General features: G+C 46.3%; 1 protein-coding gene across 2 annotated transcripts in view; it reads left to right on the forward strand.

Moving 5' to 3' along the window:
* Window positions 1-19,341, forward strand: part of FRAS1 (Fraser extracellular matrix complex subunit 1) — a 386,075-nt gene that overhangs the window by 133,321 nt on the left and 233,413 nt on the right. For both annotated transcript variants that reach the window (XM_079990647.1, XM_079990648.1), the window contains exon 3: window positions 18,873-18,980. In XM_079990647.1, coding sequence (XP_079846773.1) covers window positions 18,873-18,980 — 108 coding nt within the window. The remainder of the gene's footprint in view (window positions 1-18,872; window positions 18,981-19,341) is intronic.

Genomic DNA, 19,341 nt, shown 5'->3' on the forward strand with positions numbered 1-19,341 from the left:
CACTGGTTGGAACACCCTCTTGCCCTACAATACATGCATACATGTGCTGCATCTCAGTGGATCTACAGATCTCATCTACGAAGGTGGCACCTGGTTAAGACTGTGCGCTACCCTGTGAATCTCGCTTTGCTGCCACCTTTGTCTTCTCAGCCCCTCGCTCTGGCTGATCAATGTCCTCCCCTCTCTCCGATGAGCCTCTGTGCTCCACAGGAAGGGTGGAGGAGAGACCCAGCAGCTCTGACATCTAAAGTCACAAGAAGAAGACCTCTTTCCTCCTTCCATGAATGCCAGCCTTCCAGGAACCCATCTGCCCCCTCCTCCTTCTCCTGGTCCATCTGTGGTTGCCAAGCCATGCCAGCTCCTGATGGAGCTAAGGAGCCCATGACAGGGCAATATTCTTATACCCTTCCTCTTAGACAGGCTTCCTCAACCTCGGCCCTCCAGATGTTTTGAGACTACAGTTCCCATCATCCCTGACCACTGGTCCTGCTAGCTAGGGATCATGGGAGTTGTAGGCCAAAAACATCTGGAGGGCCGAGGTTGAGGAAGCCTGCTCTTAGACCTTCTTGGATCTGCACAGGGAGCTTGTTCCAGGCCGCCATCACTTAGAAGCCCCTCTGTCATAGTCAGGCCATAGCCACTGGGGGAACTGGGATGTGGACAAATTTAATATGTAAAAAATATGGCTGACCCAAGCCACTTGAAACTTTATAGTTTAAAACCAGCTCCTTGAATTGTACTCCAAAGACAGCGAGGAGCCAGTACAGAGGTTGGATTACCAGTGTAATTTACCACCCCTTGTGTTTTCTGGAACAGCGCCTTGCTTTGAACCAAAAAGGATTGTTATATTAAACTAACTCCTTGTCCACAGGCTTCTTCGATATTCAGTGCATCTTGATTCCTCTTAATTCTACGGAATTAAATGACATGTTCCTGCAGATTTATTTAGCGATTACCTTTTGTTTGATTTATTCATACCTATCTATCAACATTAATTTGTCAAGGTTTCTTGTGTGTTCGGTTCCCGTTCAACATCTGTCTCTCTAGAGAGTGAAGTGCCTCACTCCATGCTAGGCAGGAATCCAAGAATGAGGTCCTTTCATTTCAGGCGAAGAATCGAGTAATTACTACAAGTCATTCTCAGTGACAGGCTATAAACCAGCCTGGCGGGCCTTAAATTTTCCCATAATCTTAGGGAGGGGAGGCAGAAGGCGGAGCTGGAAACTGCTCCAGTTTTACAAAGTGGGTGAAAGGTTAAAAAACAAACGTTCTCCACCTTTTTATTTTTTGTTGTGGTTGCATGAGTTTAATTTTTTCCTAAGGACACTTCAAGTCAAATTTACATAATAAATAGGCTGGGAGGACTTCTAAATCAGTTAGATTGGTGGCTCTGAGTTCTGTGTTCTAGTAGGACTCACCTATTTTATGAAAATGTAGCTAGCTGGCTGCTGTTTACATTTGCAACTGACCTTTAAATTCTTGTTTCTGGCGTCCGAGAGTGATTGTCACTTCTTCTATGCGTTCTGGAGGCCACAAGTCTTGCTCCATTTCCTCTGACACGTTCTGGCATCTCTAAATCCCATCCGCAGTCCTGACCCACTCTCCTTGGGATGCCAATATCCCCAGTTATTACAGGGCTGCCAGACACACGTGGTGTCTTACTGGTTTCTTTTGCCGGTGTATAGATGGCATTTGCCAGTGTATAGATTGCATTTGCCAGCAGCAGCCAAGGACCTTCTTGTTTTTGGGAGCGTTTGGCAGGAATCACTATACCAGCACCTGCCTGGCAGTACCTCCTATGCCGTGTGTGAAATATCTAAGTACAGTGGTACCTCAGGATGCGAATGGGATCCATTCCAGAGCCCTGTTTGCATCCAGAGCAAAATGCAACCCGCATCTGCGCGTCTGTGCGTGCACGGGTCGCGATTCGCCGTGACGTCATTTTGAGCGTCTGGGCATGTGCGAGAGGCGAAACCCAGAAGTAACGCGTTCCGTTACTTCCGGGTTGCCGCGGAGCGTAATCTGAAAACGCTCAACCTGAAGCATATTTAACCCAAGGTATGACTGTAAATATCCCCTCCAAAACCCTACATACATGAGATTTGTCCAGGCAGGGATGGCCCCACCATTTTGCACTCCTGTCTCTTCCTTTGCTCTTTTATATATGCCAGCCATTTTGCATTACACCACACCCTCACAGATGCCTTTTCCGGTTACGACACATACCACAGAGCGGCCATTTTGCGCTTGGTGGCCATGACACTTTTTCAAAATCCTGAATGTGCCCAGTGGCCCCACAAGATTGGTGACACCTAGTGTAAGGATGTGTCAGGTGGCACACAGCTTTCGCTCTCTCTTGGGACCAAACTATATGAGACACCTTTTTCACGCAAGTATTCGCAATTTTGCAACTGAAAAAAGTAAGTAGGCACAGTAAGTAGACTGCAACCCCCTTTGTGTTTGGGGTATCAGGGGTAGTGCCCTCTTCTGGTTGGGGCATTTCAGAAACATCTTCACCCATAACCTTTCCCAGTACAGCAGGTGCTGTACTGGAATCTGAAGATAAGTGACAGGAGGCTTCTGCCCTTTACCCCCATGTAGTTCCAATAAATATTGGGGTCTCTACACCCACTGTTTCTTTTTTTAAAAAAAAGCCATTCACAAAACAGCTAATTGCATGGACACGCTGTGTCTGTCCGGCCCTCAAACTACAAGTCCAAGAATTGACTGTAAAAATGCCATCTGTCTGGGTTCACTTCCCCTTTGGTTGCACCAGTTTTCTTCACACCACTCGCCTCCAGACTATGGAACTCGCTGCCACAAGATGAAACAATGGCCAGAAACTTGGCTGACTTTAAAAGAGGGTCAGGCAAATTCATGGTGGTTAAGTCTGTCAGTGATTTCTAGCCATGATGACTGTGTTGTGCCTTCAAGATTGGAGGTGAAATGTCTCTGAATAGTACAATTACAAGTGAGGAGAGTGTTCTTGCACTTAAGTTGTGATTTCTGGCTTCCCACGACATCTAGTTGGCCACTCTAAGAACAGGATGTAGAACTACGTGGGCCTTTGGCCTGATCCATTTGTTTTTTTAAGCCATTATACTCACATGTTGATGCTTTTGAATTATGGTGCTGGAGGAGACTCTTGAGAGTCCCATGGACTGCAAGAAGATCAAACCTCTCCATTCTGAAGGAAATCCGCCCTGAGTGCTCACTGGAAGGACAGATCCTGAAGCTGAGGCTCCAATACTTTGGCCACCTCATGAGAAGAGAAGACTCCCTGGAAAAGACCCTGGTGTTGGGAAAGATGGAGGGCACAAGTAGAAGGGGACGACAGAGAACGAGATGGTTGGACAGTGTTCTCGAAGCTACGAACATGAGTTTGACCAAACTGCGGGAGGCAGTGGAAGACAGAAGTGCCTGGCGTGCTCTGGTCCATGGGGCACGAAGAGTCGGACATGACTAAACGACTAAACAACAACAACATACTCACGTGACCTTGCGTGGCATCCATGATATCAATGCAAGTTATGGCAGACCTACATTTACTTATTTAATTTTTATTTTTTTTAAAAAAAGTATTTACATTAGCTTTCAAATTATTATGGGACCACAGAAATAAGTACAGTCGTACCTTGGAAGTCGAACAGAAACCGTTCTGGAAGTCCATTCAACATCTAAAACATTCGAAAACCAAATCACGGCTTCTGATTGGCTGCAGGAAGCTCCTGAAGGCAATCAGAAGCCACGGAAGTCCTGTCAGATGTTTGAGTACCAAAAGAACGTTCACAAACTGGAACTATAATTTCCGGATTTGTGGTGTTTGGGATCCAAGATACGACTGTAAACAATAACAAAAATTCAGTAATATATCCAACTAAAGGCAAAGTATACAAATCTTAAGCTGTTTTAAAGAATGACACCCAGTCTAAAATCATGACAACCATATTTCTCTAGGATGCCTGGGGAGAGATACCTGTAGACCTGAAATGAAACTATATGAAATTTAAATACCACCATAATGAATAGAAGTGATCAGGATCTTTCTGCCCCATAGAGACCCACAATTTCCGTATTATCTTTTTCTGCAATAAAAATAAATTCCAGAGAGTTTTATACTGTAAGGATATAGTCCAATTTTTAAAAACCATTTCCACCATTGAGCCGTAGAGATCTTGGCAGGTAACTGCATCTGTTTCAAAAACTCCTTTTGGCAGAATGTCTCCATAGTATCTGTCCATATATTGAGGGGAGAAATTCAAATATGTGCTGTAATAATCTTTGGTATCCCCTAATAAACTTCATTTTAGAATAAAGCAACCTCTGGGCATTCCCACCAGAGATAGAAAAAAAAAAAGCTACTTTATTCTCACAACCCTTCCAGCAGAAAAGTTAGAAAATTTCTTACTCACTTTACAGTCGAAAGAACCTCAACGCGACGTACAAAACAGAAACCTACTCACAACAATATGTTGTTGTTGTTTAGTCGTTTAGTCGTGTCCGACTCTTCGTGACCCCATGGACCAGAGAACGCCAGGCACTCCTGTCTTCCACTGCCCCCCGCAGCTTGGTTAGACTCATGCTGGTAACCTCGAAAACACTATCCAACCATCTCGTCCTCTGTCGCCCCCTTCTCCTTGTGCCCTCCATCTTTCCCAACATCAGGGTCTTCTCCAGGGAGTCTTCTCTTCTCATGAGGTGGCAAAAGTACTGGAGTCTCAGCTTCAGGATCTGTCCTTCCAGTGAGCACTCAGGGCTGATTTCCTTCAGAATGGAGAGGTTTGATCTTCTTGCAGTCCATGGGACTCTCAAGAGTCTCCTCCAGCACCATAATTCAAAAGCATCAATTCTTCGGCGATCAGCCTTCTTTATGGTCCAGCTCTCACTTCCATACATCACTACTGGGAAAACCATAGCTTTAACTATACGGACCTTTGTTGGCAAGGTGATGTCTCTACTTCTCAAGATGCTGTCTAGGCCTGTCATTGCCCTTCTCCCAAGAAGCAGGCGTCTGTTAATTTCGTGGCTGCTCACAACAATATAGTAATAATGAAATAAAAAACCATATTTAAACAGCATTCCATTGTTCAACCCACCCACAATTCATCTCCCTTAGTACAAAACCCCGGCTGTCAGGGAACTGCCATCGGAGCCTAGGGTGGTGGCAAGGCTCCCAGACGCTGGAGAGGGAACCAGCAGGGAGAGAGGGGGAGCTTCCGTTGAGGAAGGAGAGGAGGAGGGGGCGTCGGAGGGAAGGCTCAGGGACACTTCCAGCGAGACCAGTGGAGAGAGCTCAGGACCTCCCCTTGGGACACCCACTCTGAGCAGAAAGCTGTCGCGCAGGGAATCTAGGCGGAGACTCACTGTCAGGGAGCTTTTATGTTGGAAGAAATTCAGGAAACGCCCACTGATGGATTCTGCCAGTGATTAAGACAGTCACGAAGTAAGGGCTGTCCGGTTAGGGAAGTTTTTAGCCAACTACTCAGCTTGGAGTGGTTCTGCGCTTACGCACAAGCAACCCCTTATCCCATTATACCAGCCTATCACTTTATGCATCCAGAGTAGCTGATCAGACAAAAACTCACACAGCCTCCAGATTAAAATAAAAATCGCAAATAAAAATAAAAGGGAGCTGTTGTTGAAGGGTGGCTAACTGGAGATTGATTTGGGCTGTATAAAGTTACATTTGGTGTTCTGTGTCTGACCTCTCCACCTTGCTGGCTCTCAGATTACAAAACAAAAGTGGCCTGATATTCTGATTTACCGTATTTTTTGCTCCATAAGATGCACCTGACCATAAGACGCACCTAGTTTTTAGAGGAGGAAAACAAGAAAAAAATAATATTCTGAACGAAACAGTGGATGTATGATTTTTGTGGTTCATGCTGTGGCCACAGACATGTGATTTGACGATGAGTTTGGGGTAGCCCAGTGCAAAAATCCTGAGGATCCATATGGATCCATGCTTTGTAACCACGTTTTTGTGCCATTGCGGCCCCACAAAACAGTGGATGCGTGATTTTTTGGTGCAGGCTATAGCCATGGGCATGCTATGTGATCGGATGGTGAATTTGGGGTGACCCAATGCAAAAATCCTGAGGATCCATGGGCTTTTACCTCCCCCCTCCCAGGCAGCCTCCTTTATCAATAGTGTCCCTTATCTCCCTCCCGATCACTTGTCAATCAGCTGCTCAGCGGCTTTGTTTCAACACTCTCTTCCCTCTTTCTAAAAAAAAAAAAAAATGCACAATCTGCTTTTTGCCCCTGGGCAATTCAGCTTCAGGGACCACACATTTGCTCCATAAGACACACAGACATTTCCCCTTACTTTTTAGGAGGAAAAAAGTATGTCTTATGGAGCAAAAAATACGGTGACCAAATAGGATCTGGCAAATGAATGGGGGGAGGAGAATTTTCAAATGCTTATCTTTCCCTTTTCTACCCTTAGTTGAGATTTTATGTCCATGTTAAGCCCTTGATTTTACTGTGTAGTAATAATGCAACATAAAAATTGTTATTACTCATTATAGAAGAGATCAAACGTAAATGATATATATACACATATACACACACCTCAGAGAAAAGGGGGAAAGCTTTCTAATTATTTCTCAAATGGAATATGCATAAGCATTTTGTATGAAAACACTCAGCATGCTCCTCTTTTCAAAATCTGCAGCATTAGCCATAATGGCTTCGTTCAGCATTTGTACTAAAGCTCTGAAGTTCTGATCCATATATGTTTGGCATAAGACCTCCACATTTTTTAAAAAGGAACATTTAGGCGTTTGGGTGATAAGCAAAGAAAAATGCTAATGAGCATTCTTTTTCTGAAAACGTCATTTGCTCCAGTGATAAAGCGAAGTCTTCACCCTTGGAAAAAGAAGTAGTTGGTAATAAGACTATCTTTGCACAGCAGGGCTGTGTATACTGCCTGCTAAAGAGAAATAAATTCTGCCATTGGAATTCTGTGCCAAGAAAAAATAAAATTTTGTGAACTGTATGAATGATGCAATTTGAGGATATTGGCATAGTTCCCCCCCTGTTTTGTGCGATTTAGTGTCGCCTGGATCTTGGCGGCAACACTGTGTCCTGGGTCTCTGACTCAGGGCCGTCTTTACCTGGGGGGTGCAAGGGTGTGGTGCACCTGGACGCCAAATTCTGGGGGGCGCCAAATGTATACCTACTCTATACCAGTCCCTACTGTATACCAGCGCAAAGGGTGTAAAACTCCCTCCTCCGCTCACTACCAGGCGGCCCTTAATTCTCTCCTGTTCCAGCAGTTCTGTATCTCTGTAATCCCACCTCTGCGGTTCTCAGGGTCCCTTAGGGACTTTGGTTGATCCTGCCAATTGCCTCGTATTGTCAGCTAATTGGAGTGGAAGTGCAAAAAATGGAAAGTCATATTATTAAGCTGCCAAGTCTCCTCGCTTGGCAAAGAGCAAGGGAAGGCTTCTGGTAATTGTACCAGAAGTTATAATTGCTCTGCGTTCTCTGCCTCGAGCTTTTCTCACAAAGCAAGTCCAGTATCCTTCATCTGGAGACATCCGATACTGGCTTTTCTCCGATACTCTCTGACGGAATGCCGCACTTGAAGTGAATCCAATTGTGGACTCTTGCACTGTGAAAGAGGATGAAACCGCCTCTCTCGTTTTCTCTCTCTCTCTCTCTGTGCGTGCCATTGAATGCTGAAGTGGATAACACAGGCTAAGTACTTTGTCAATATGTCATTCCCAGCAAAACTGGCAGCTAATTTCCCCCCTTGCTTTCGTGCGCTGCATTGTCTCCATTCCCTGGAGTGAAGATGCCACTGTCACATGCCAATCATGGCCAGCGGCCAGAGCAGGCTCAGCGATGCGGAAAAAGCTGGTGCCAACCAACCGGCAGCCTACCCTTGCAAGAGGTGCGACAGAAAGGCAGCTTTGCCCAGGAGGGATGAATTTGGTGACTGCAAATGCCCGCGGAATAGCGCAAGAATAGCTGCATTGGACCAAGCATGCATCTAGCAGCCGAGCATCCTGTCACTCCACAGTGGCCAATCAGGTGCCTCCAGGAAGCACACAAGCTGGGCACTAAGGCAACAGCTGGCAAGGGACTGCCAGGAGTGTGCACTGAGGGAAGGGGTTCAGAATCTGGCTCAGGAGAGGGGGCCAGTGATTTGTGGGGACCTGTGCTAGCCAAGAGGCAAGAGTCAGAGACAGGAGACACTTCAGAGTTGGAGGGTGAAGCACAAGAGGGGGTTGGTAGTAGAGGAGGAAGAGGCACATCAGACAAGTGAAGGTCCAGGTGCTTCCCCACTCTCTCCTGGACCACTGTCTCCCAGAACCAGGAGAGGATTGAAAAGGGAGGAGCAGAGGAAGTTTCCACATGGTGTAGTCCCTGGCTGCATGTGTGCATTACATCGAGGGAAGGTACCTAAGCTGGTGGAGAGGGAATGGTCTCCAGTTGCTTCAGCTGCTCCATAGAGCTGCCTGGATGCTAGATTGTCATGCATAGGTGTCAGGGATTGTCTCCACCCCCATCATTCAGCCCAGACACTGTGGTCCAGCACTGAGGGCCTTTTGGTGGTAACCTCACTGCGAGAATTCCCTAATCAGGCAGAGGGCCTTCTCGGTAGTGGCACCCACCCTGTGGAACGCCCTCCCACCAGATGTCAAGGAAGTAAACAACTGTCTGACTTTTTTAAAAATAGAATATTTATTAAAGTTTTCAAAAAATAATACAATATAAAATAAAAAGAAAAAATAACAAAAATACAAAAATAATTAAAAATTAAAAACACATAGAATTTCCATTACTTATTTTCTTTTGACTTATTTTCCAGACCTCCTCATACCTCCCTTTCTTGTATTCCAATTCAAATTGTTAGTTCAGCAAATCCTCACCATTAATTTTTACTTATTTCTAAACCTTTTTTTTTCATATCTTTTAAACATTACAGCTGGAAACCACTTAATTTCTGTCCAACATTGCTCTAACATTCATTAATTTTACAGTATTTCTGTAAATAGTCTTTAAATTTCTTCCAATCTTCTTCCGTCGACTCTTTTCCCTGGTCTCGGATTCTGCCGGTCATCTCTGCCAGGCCCATATAGTCCATCATCTTCATCTGCCATTCTTCCAGAGTGGGTAGATCTTGTGTCTTCCAATATTTTGCAATGAGTATTCTTGTTGCTGTTGTAGCATACATCAAAAAAATTCTGTCTTTCTTTGACACCAATTGGCCAACCATGCCCAGGAGAAAGGCCTCTGGTTTCTTCAGAAAGGTATATCTAAATACCTTTTTCATTTCATTATAAATCATTTCCCAGAAAGCCTTGATCCTTGGGCACGTCCACCAAAGGTGAAAGAATGTACCTTCAGTCTCTTTACATTTCCAACATTTGTTATCGGGCAAATAATAATTTTTGCAAGCTTGACTGGGGTCATGTACCACCTGTATATCATTTTCATAATATTCTCTCTAACAACTGTCTGACTTTTAGAAGGCATCTGAAGGCAGCCTTGTTGAAGGCAGCATCTGAAGGGGAAGTTTTTAATGTTTGAAGTTTTATTCTCTTTTTAGTGTTCTGTTGGGAGCTGCCTGGAGTGGCTGGGGAAACCCAGCCAGATGGGCGGGGTATAAATAATAAAAATAAGAGGGGGAGGAATGGTGGAGGTCTCCAGCCCTTCTCCTGTAGCTGCCAGAGAGGAGGAAGGCAGTCTCGAATTACAGCAGGGCTTGGAGGAAGATAGCAGCTCAGAGACAGGCAAGCAGCCGAGTTATGCTGTGTTAGGAGAAGGAGGAGGGGAGACAGACCGGCTAGCTGACATGTCATTGGATAGCATACCTGACGCCCCTTCTCCCCAAATGCGGCGTTTGTTAAGGGTGCTAGAACAAAGAGCACAGAGACAATTGTCCTCGGGCAGATGCCGTAGAAGCAGGTGCTGTTGCTAGAGAGGGAGAGGGAGGGAGCTCAGTGAGAGCAACTCCATTATGGAGGAATGACTGCAATTCTTTTGTCGTGATGACTGAATAAATACCGTATTTTTCGCCCCATAGGCCGCACCGCCCCATAGGACACACCTAGTTTTTTTGGGGGGGGAAATAAAGGGGGGGAATTTATTTCCCCCCCAGGCGCGGGGGCTGGTGTGGGGGAAGCCTGAGCTTTTCCTGACCCCAGCCCCCAGAACAGGCTGCCGCCCCAAGCCTTGCTCGCCCGGCGGGACCTCCTGCAGGGCATGCGAGGCTTGCGGGCATCTGCCCGAAGCAGGGGACGGGCTCCGCAGCTCGCCCCCTGCTTCGGGCTGCAAGCTGCCGCCCCAAGCCTTGCGCACCTGGCGGGACGCACCGCCGGGCACGCAAGGCTTGCGGACATCTGCCCGAAGCAGCGGGCGGGTTCCGCAGCTCGCCCCCTGCTTCGGGCTGCCGGCTGCCGTCCCAAGCCTCGCGCACCCGGCGGGACCTCCCGCTGGGCACGTGAGGCTTGCGGATATCTTTCTGAAGCCTGGAGAGCAAGAGGGGTCGGTGTGCACTGACGCCTCTCACTCTCCAGGCTTCAGCGAAAGCCTGCATTCGCCCCATTCGCTTCATTTTTGGAGGGGAAAAAGTGCATCCTATAGGGCGGAAAATACGGTAATAAGTAAGAGCTTTCTTGTTCCCTCCCTGCCACTTGGTACCATTTTTTTGGGGGGGGGGAGGATTCTTCAAGTCTGACAAGAGCTGTATCACTTCAGCAGTTTTAGCCCTAGGGCTTTCTGTGCCATTTGGCCTATCCATTTGCCACGGAACAGCTGGTGGTTATATTATTGTTGGCAGGTGATTGCATCATAATGATTGCAACATTATTTATTTATTTATTTATATAATTTCATAGAAAAAGAGTGTTGGAAGGGAAGATGAGAATCAACCCTCTGCAATGCAGGAAACTTTCACTCAGCATGGGGCTAGAACGCATGACCATGAGATTAAGAACCTCCTGCTCTACCAACTGTGCTACCATGTTGCTTAACTGCAGTTGTCTCTAGGCAGTGTGCAGGAGGCCTGACGCAACGTTAATTGATCATGTTTCCATTGAGTATTCCGTTTTATGATGCGGAATAGATCTCATAATTATTTTCATGACCATGATTTTTATGGTGCACGGGTGACCCAATACAATATTCACTGATATTGTATGTATTGCAGGATTGATCCCTATATGGAACAGCTGCACATTCCTGCATTGCAATGGATTGGACTAGATCAGGCATGTCCAGCTCCCAAGAGACTGTGATCTACTCCCACTATAAAAAAACTTGCAGTGATCTACCCATTGGATTGACCAAAACTTGTTGAGCTTTTTGGGGGGAGCCAATGTTGAGGGGTTTTGGGGGGTGCAATCATACAAATGACCAGGGACGCCCCGTGATTGACTGGTGGATCATGATCAAACTGATGAACATGCCTGGACTAGATGATCCTCTGGGTCCCACCCAACTCTACAATTCCTAACCCTTCCCCACGCATCACAGTGACCACTCTCACTATGAAAGAGGTCACTGATGTGAAGGAACCAGAGCTAAGAGTGGTTTGTCCAATGGGCCTGATTTGTTTGCCATGAAATATTGCACATATATAAGCATCACAGTGCTGCTCCGTCTCTGGGTGGTTTGCATAAAAGATTCAAACGCTGCTTCAATATAGTAAAAGCAGAAATGGCGGTGTAACATTTGACACAAAATGACCTGCTCTGGAGAGAGAGAATAGGTAGCTGACCTCTTGTTAGGAATGGTTCGTGTGTTCCCGGATTATGCTGAACCACAAGAGTGGAAAATTTCTGTGTGGATGTGCTTATTCTCTGTTTCTGGCACCTGCTTTAGCTACTCTCCCTTGATCTGCTTCCAAACGGCTAAAAAGCCAAACGTTTTAGTTGGCTGAACTCAATAATGCATGGCAAAGGGAGACTTTTGTCAAATGCCGGAGGGTAAAGAACGTTGCTTCTAGATGCAACATGGAGTCCATGGAGGCATTTGTGTGCCGGTTGATGGCATGTGCAGGAGGAAGAGTACATCAACTTGGGGGGGGGGGCGTGCGATCTTGTGAGTGCTTGTATTGGTAGACTCTGAATTCTGCATATGCCAACAGCCTGAACATCTTTGTTGTTGAAGCAGTGAAAATCTACAAAGTGCTATATGAAGATTAAAATCAAGACACGGTCACCTACGAACATGTTCACCATAAGCATGATTGTCTATGTACCGGAAACTGGAAATCTATAAAAGCCCCAAAGGAAATCTGCTATGGAGGAAGAACATAGGAAGCTACCAGTCAGGAGTCCAGGTTCCCAGCTTGATAACACAGTAAGCGAAGATAATTAAAAAGGAGGATTTATTGCAAAAACAAACAGATAGCTCAAGATGGCTCTAATGCAGCCGCTAGCATTATTACTCAAGATGACCCTTCTGAAGACTTCTTCCGGTTTTTGCAAAATATTGAACTGTTGCCCCTTACGTCTCTTGTTTTGCTTCCTATCTAGCAGCCCTCCCATTTGCCGGCTCTTTGGACTTATTGGATCAGCTGCAGCCTCTTCCTGTTCTGACAGACTGTCTCTGTGTCTGTTTGTGCCTGTTTGAGCTTCGGCTGTGTTCCAGCCCGCTCTCAGTTGTTCCCTTGGCAACCGGCATTCCAATGTCTGAAGGAGTCACTACTGACTGCTGAGTTCTTTGCTCAGCCTGCGTCAAATCTAAGACTCTCTGTTCTGCAGCAGGCTGTAAAATTCCGCTGGGAGCTGGCTCATTCCTGACACGACCATTGCATCTTTCTAGCTTAGTGTTGTTTGCATTGACTGGCAGTAGATCTCCAGGGTTCAGATGATGGTCTCTCCCAGTGTTCATAATACAAATTCATGGAGGAAGGGGCTATTGGTGACTGCCAGCTATGCTCTGCCTCCAGTGTCGTATGTTCATATGTTCTTATTTGGAAATGCCAAAGATTGAACTGTGAACCCTTGGCATCTTCAAGGCAGATGCTGTTCTGCCGAGCTACGGCCCTGGTCCCCATTGATGGTGATAATCAGAAGCAGTCCTCCCAAGTAAACGCACAAGAGTGATTTGCGACGATGACTTCCACCGCTTTCCCTTTGTGATGGTGGTGACCCAAAATGGACAGGCACAGGGTTCACACCTGCCTTGTGCAAATCATTCAGCTGTACCCACAGATGCTGACCAACAAATCAGGAATGAACAACCCCCCCGCCATTTGCGCCAATTATTGACCAGTGCCTCTCCCCCCACCTCCACTATGCCGTGAAAGAGATACCATCAAACAGATGCCCAGCGTTCATATTCCAGCATATCCCAGGAGCTGGCCTCTAGTTACATTTTAGGCACTGCATGAATGCTTTCATACAGCCCCATGAAACATAGGATAAATTGGAAGAGAAAGCAGCTGTTGCATGCATCAGATGTCTACCTTGGTTAGTCATGTGGAGGCCACCAGAATAATCTAGGGCAATCCCTGCTCTACTAAGGTATCTAGCTTTGCAGTTGGGACTGGGAGTTAGTAACCATCTAGCTTGAGGATCATTGCAACAAATACATCCAACATAGGGACACCTTGACTATCAGTGGTGGCTCATCAGCAACTTTCCAGATGTTGTTAGACACCCGTCAGCTTCAGCAAACATGGCAGATGGTCGGAGTCAGTGGGAGTTAGAGCTGAGTGATATCTGGTCTTCAACATTGAGATATATCACCAGCTAAAAATCACAAATATCACGATGTTTGAAATAAGGATGGAGCTATGTAGAGGCATTGGCTGGTTTCATGGTTTTCTCTGTATCATGATTTTTACCAGCACTTGCTCATGTGATTCGTTGCCCCCTGCAAGAGACAGGGGAGAGAGTTAATAGGGGCTGCAGGAATCAAGAGAAGCATTGGCTGGCTTCATGGTTTCCCCCATATTGTGATTTTTGCATAGCACATGCACACACATCATGATTTGCAATTTATCGCCAGGGCAAAAAATCGGTTTCACAACATGGACTTCAAACTGGTTTTGGACAATATGTCGAAATATCGCCCAGCCCTAATGGGAGTTGCTTTCCAATTAAGAAAGCCTTCTCTGTATTTATTTGAGAGTTACTGCATCAAACCTAGTGGGGCTTATTCTTGAGTAGGATTGGGAATTCGAAGCTGAGGTACCCACGGTGAAAACTGAAGCAAGCCATTCTTTGTTTCCAATGAGTTACTCTAGAAAACTCTGCCTGTCACCAGCTTTGACTTCACCCACTTCCACCATGCGGTCCCTAATAGATTACGCCTCATGGTATGTGGCCCTAAGCAGAAAGAAGGTTCTCTACCCCTGACTTAAGGATGAACTATTTTGTGTTAAGTAATCCTGTTACTTACTTAGGGGTCCACCTAATCTAGCGTGGTTTGCAAGTATCCTAGCATTGTCTCCAGACACAAGACACTCCAGTTCTTCTGGTCTTTGAAGTAAAGATGCATATAGACAGAGATATTTGCTAACACTATCACCATGCTAACCCACAGCCTCTTCCCCTGACTTTCACGGATTCTGTGTCAGACCCTGACAGAAAATGGGACAGCATCAGGATTTGCAACAGGGCTTAATGCAAGCAAGTTGGCTCTAGAGACCATTACACATTCCTGAGCCAATGGGAGGGCGAATGGCTAAGCAAGTCATACGCTTGACTTTGCTGACGTTGCTATGGCAACCCAGTGCACCTGGTACCCTTACCCTGTGATGTTAACATATATGAGAGAGTGCTGGAGGGGAAATAGTTAAATAGGTTGCACAGACAGGACCCAGGGGGTGGAGTCAGTGGGTCTCTAAAACCAGTTCTGGGAGGAGTTCTGGGGGAGTTCGTTGGGAGTTGTTTGGATTTCGTGGGTTGGCTGGTTGGGAAAGGCAGTTGGTAATAGAGAGACAGTTAGGGCAGTGGGTTCTTGAGTGTGGGGGAGGTAGAAGAGATAGAGAGAGAAAAATAAGGCTAAGAAAGTAAAGAGCAACAACGTTTGGAATGCTGTAAATGTTTTGTTTGTGTCTGAAATAAAATACACTCTTATTTATTAATTGAGAAGCTGACCGAGACTGAAGTAATTTTACCAGGGAGAACCTGGTTGGTGGCAGCGGATTAGTGGTGTACGGGTCAATAGTCCGTGAGACGACTGGGGGCTCCCTATGAACGCCACATACCCCAGAACATTCAGATACGGTGTGTGCGCTAACTCAAGACATGGACCATGTATTGAGATAGTGCGCACACAACCCTGACCTGCCCCATCTAGATAAGCTTTCGCGAACACTGGTGTTGGGAGGACACCTCTGAAGTTCTGCCCCACCACTGCTACTGGTGCCCTAACAGAACCTGGGCGCTGGAGGCCCAAGATTGCCATCCTCTAAAAAAAGCAGTCACCTTCCTTACAAACAGTGCAATCGCCCCTCTGTGGCAGGCTGCAAGAGCCTTAGTAACAACTTCTGAAATCTCTTTGAGCCTTTCTTCAGCTCCCTGGTTGCTTGTGTTGACATCCTGCCCACCCCTTTACTGCTGGGATGAGCAAGGACAGGAATGCAATGAACAGCCAGGTAAGGTCATTAATCCTGGCGCAAAACCAGAGCATCATTCTTCCAAAGGGAGCAGGTATGTGTGCTCCAGGTATCTTTGGAAAAAGCCTCGTGTCTGACACGGAACAGCTTTATCCCACCACCACCCCTCCTTTTTTTTTTTTTTTTAAGGCACAGGAATGGATTAAATACAGCGTGAGAGTTAGGCAGAGCTTGACACCCATATAACTTGGCCTCAATTGATTCTGCAGCTGTATAGTAAATCAGCCCCAAGAAGACAGTTTCCTCAGGGTACCCCTGTTACTTTTCCTGCTGCTGCACGTTGGGTCAGTTATGTTATCAGAGCAAAAATGACGGCTCCTCTCCCATATCATTTATTTCCTGAGCTCCAGGGCTGTAAATTTGCACTGATCTGTGGCAGTACTTAGCTTTAATATTCTCATCAGCTTTATTAGAGAGGACTCGATTTCATGTACTGTTTCACTGAGAAGGATCTTATGGCTGCATATCAGTGTGACTGAAAGGGTGATGTTTAAACACACAGAAACATCTCCCTCTGAAAGTGAGGTTTTAAATCTCAGAGTCCTGGGTTTGAGCACCACGTCGGGCAAAAGATTCTTGCATTGCAGGGGTTGGACTAGATTACATCCACGGTCCCTTCCAACACTACAGTGCTACGTTATGTAGTGGACACTGCATTGGAGGACACGGATGTGTCAGTAGCAACGAAGCCTGAGCTCTGAGCTTGATATATTCGCCTTCCATGGAAGCTAACTACATGCAAATCCATATAACTGATTCCCAGGTTGCTTCCAAACGACCTGTTTACTGAGCATTCATTCTGGTTTGTTTTCTGGGGCGTTAGACAATTTTGCATCAAGCAAATGTTATCTGACGTGTTTTTACGGGGCGGTGGGATAAATCAGGGTTGTTGTGCAAGAGCTCCAAATTATCTTCTGTTCCATATTGTGAATTTGCTGGCTTGTGGCTGAACCCCACCTGAAAATAGCAAATGTGCGCAAGTGCCCCCAGTGTCACTTTTTAATTTATTTAAATGCAGCTTTGAAAGAGGGTTGCTTATTTTTATTAATAATTAATAATTATTAAAATTAATAATTATAATTTGGATGATAATCTGGTCTTTTTATTTTAGTTTTTTATTTTAATTGGATTAGGATTTGATACGGTATGTTAATTGGATGTTTTTTATTGGAAAATTAATAAAAAATATTTTAAAAAATGAAAGAGGGTTGCTTAGAGCAGAGAAATGGCGTGTATGTGGGTGGATTTCCCTTCTTGAAACTGCTTTTCATTGTTCAAAAGCACATTGGGGCTGAGTTTGCATGAAACTTCGAGTTAACTCAAGTAGAACATGGAAAGGTGACACAGAAATGTCAGAGCATACCATTGGTTCACACTCGGATCACTCAATGTGTTGGTTGGTGGTTGGATACAGTGGTGCCTCGCAAGACGAAATTAATCCGTTCCGTGAGGCTCTTCGTATAGCGGTTTTTTTGTCTTGTGAAGCAAGCCCACTGACAGCTTAGCGGATTAGCGCTATTAGCGGTTTAGCGGCTCTTAGCGGATCAGCTGATAAGCGGCTTAAGGCTTAGGAAAAGGGGGGGGGGAGGGAAAAAACCCCGCAGGAACTCGCAAGACATTTTCGTCTTGCGAAGCAAGCCCATAGGGAAATTCGTTTTGCGAAGCGCCTCCAAAACGGAAAACCATTTCATCTAGCGGGTTTTCCGTCTTGCGAGGTGTTCGTCTTGCGGGGCGCCACTGTACCTGCAGTCTAACGTTAGAGCTCAGACTGGGGGTCCTTGTTGGCAGACATGATCTGAACTGTCTGGGTGTGTAGGACTTTAGTTAGAGCAGATGCTGGAAAATGCTCATCCCCTTTTGAATTGGGCTTAAGACAAAGCCACTTCCGACATCAGGAGGAGGTGGTGTTGCTGCTATGGGTTTATGCCCCCAACACTCGCGCGGAGGCTGGCTTTCAGGGGAATCCTCAGGCCGCATCAGCCCCAGAGCCAGCCAATTGGCTGGCTCCGGGGGGCGTGGCCTGGGTCATTTAAGGCCGGCACGGCCCCGGGATCTCCCCTTTTCGACCACACAGCTGATTTCCACTTGGCGAATTGGCACCAGCCATTTGGTTTTTCGCCTCCCTCGTAGCAAATCATCACAACGTCTTTGGTTTTGGCAGTTAGGCATTGGTAGGGGTATTATTATGTAGATGTGTTGGGGGGGGAGTGCCATCACCTCCCCCAAATATTTAAGGGTAGTCCGGTAAAGGATTCCAGGGGGCGTCGCCTCGTCCAAAACCTATGGAGGCCAGGGCCTAAAGCGCGCCCCCGAGCAGTGACCCCGGGGGGAGTTCCTAGTTGATGTGCATTGCAGGGCTCCCCCTGCTGGTGTTAACCCTTTCCGGTTTTCATGCTAACAGGCTGAAGCCGGATAGTCTGATAGGACCAATGTCTAAGCCAATACCACTCTTACCTGTAACCAATCAAGTTGTGGCCAATTTTTGCCCATTAACCTAAACTAATGGTGTCCTGTGTCTTTATTCCAACTGGGGGGAGGCGGGAATCGCCACGCAATACCCTGTCCCGAAATTTCGAGAGGGTAGTTGGAAGTGCACACACAAAAGTGGAGTCACTTTTCGGGTATATCGAGTGCAAAGAGAAAAGAGGGGGGAATGCTGTTTTTTTTCCTCGGCTCCTTAATTTTCCCAAGCCGCTCCTACAAAAAATCATTTTTCCAAAGACTACATTTTCCTGTTCCTCCAGCTCAGGAACTTTCCTTTCTTCTTACATACATTCCCTGCCTCCTCTCCAACCAGAGGACTCTAGATCTTTTCCGCCTCTCCCCACACATATAAGCTGTTTGACACCCCAGGTAATTTTCCTAGCACATTAATTTTAATATGAATGGAGCGTCAAAAGCTCCTTTGGAGGCTGTTAAATTCCCAGCCCGAGTCTGTTTATAGAAGCCGTCGCTGGATGGAAGAGAAGCTCTAATCAGATTGTAGCTACCGGGTCTTAGGTGGATCAATTATTTTGCAGCTGGAATTGATTGCTTTTCATCGCAGGCCCGAGCCTTTTGATTACATGTTTTGGAAGTACGGAATGAATAGCTTTGGACTTGTTACAGCCATGGGTACTAATCGGCGTGTAGCAGATAGACTTGGCTTGCCAAGTTTGCCTCTGCAATGTTTAAGGGCCCTTTTCCTTTATAATCCGTTTGAACTCTTTGCTGCCCCGTAATTGCGTGCAGTGTTCATGCTTTTTAATGCAATTTTAATTCCGAGCTTATGACTTGTTTGCAGAACAACACCGCTTGGAAGCCAGACTCCTGCCGGGAGTGCAGTTGCCATGGCGACATTGTCCTGTGCAAAGGCGTCATTTGCAAAAACCCTCGCTGCAACTTCGGGAAGGTAAGGCAGCGGAATGACGTCCGCGTGGAGAAATGGAGTGGTCGTGGCAAGTTCAGTCTCTGGCATCTCCTTATAGGGCTGGCAAGGATTTCTGCCTGTAACCCTGGAGTGCTGCTGCCAGTCAGTGCAGACAGCACTGAACTCTATGGACCAGTGGTTTAACTCCATCTAAGGCACTGTGGGTTAAACCACAGAGCCTAGGACTTGCCGATCAGAAGGTCGGCGGTTCGAATCCCCGCAACAGGGTGAGCTCTTGTTCTTCAGTCCCAGCTCCTGCCAACCTAGCAGTTCGAAAGCACATCAAAGTGCAAGTAGATAAATAGGTACTGCTCCGGCGGGAAGGTAAACGGCGTTTCCGTGC

The sequence above is a fragment of the Podarcis cretensis genome (genome assembly GCF_951804945.1).
Source record: "Podarcis cretensis genome assembly, chromosome: 9".
Taxonomy (NCBI): Eukaryota; Metazoa; Chordata; class Lepidosauria; order Squamata; family Lacertidae; genus Podarcis; species Podarcis cretensis.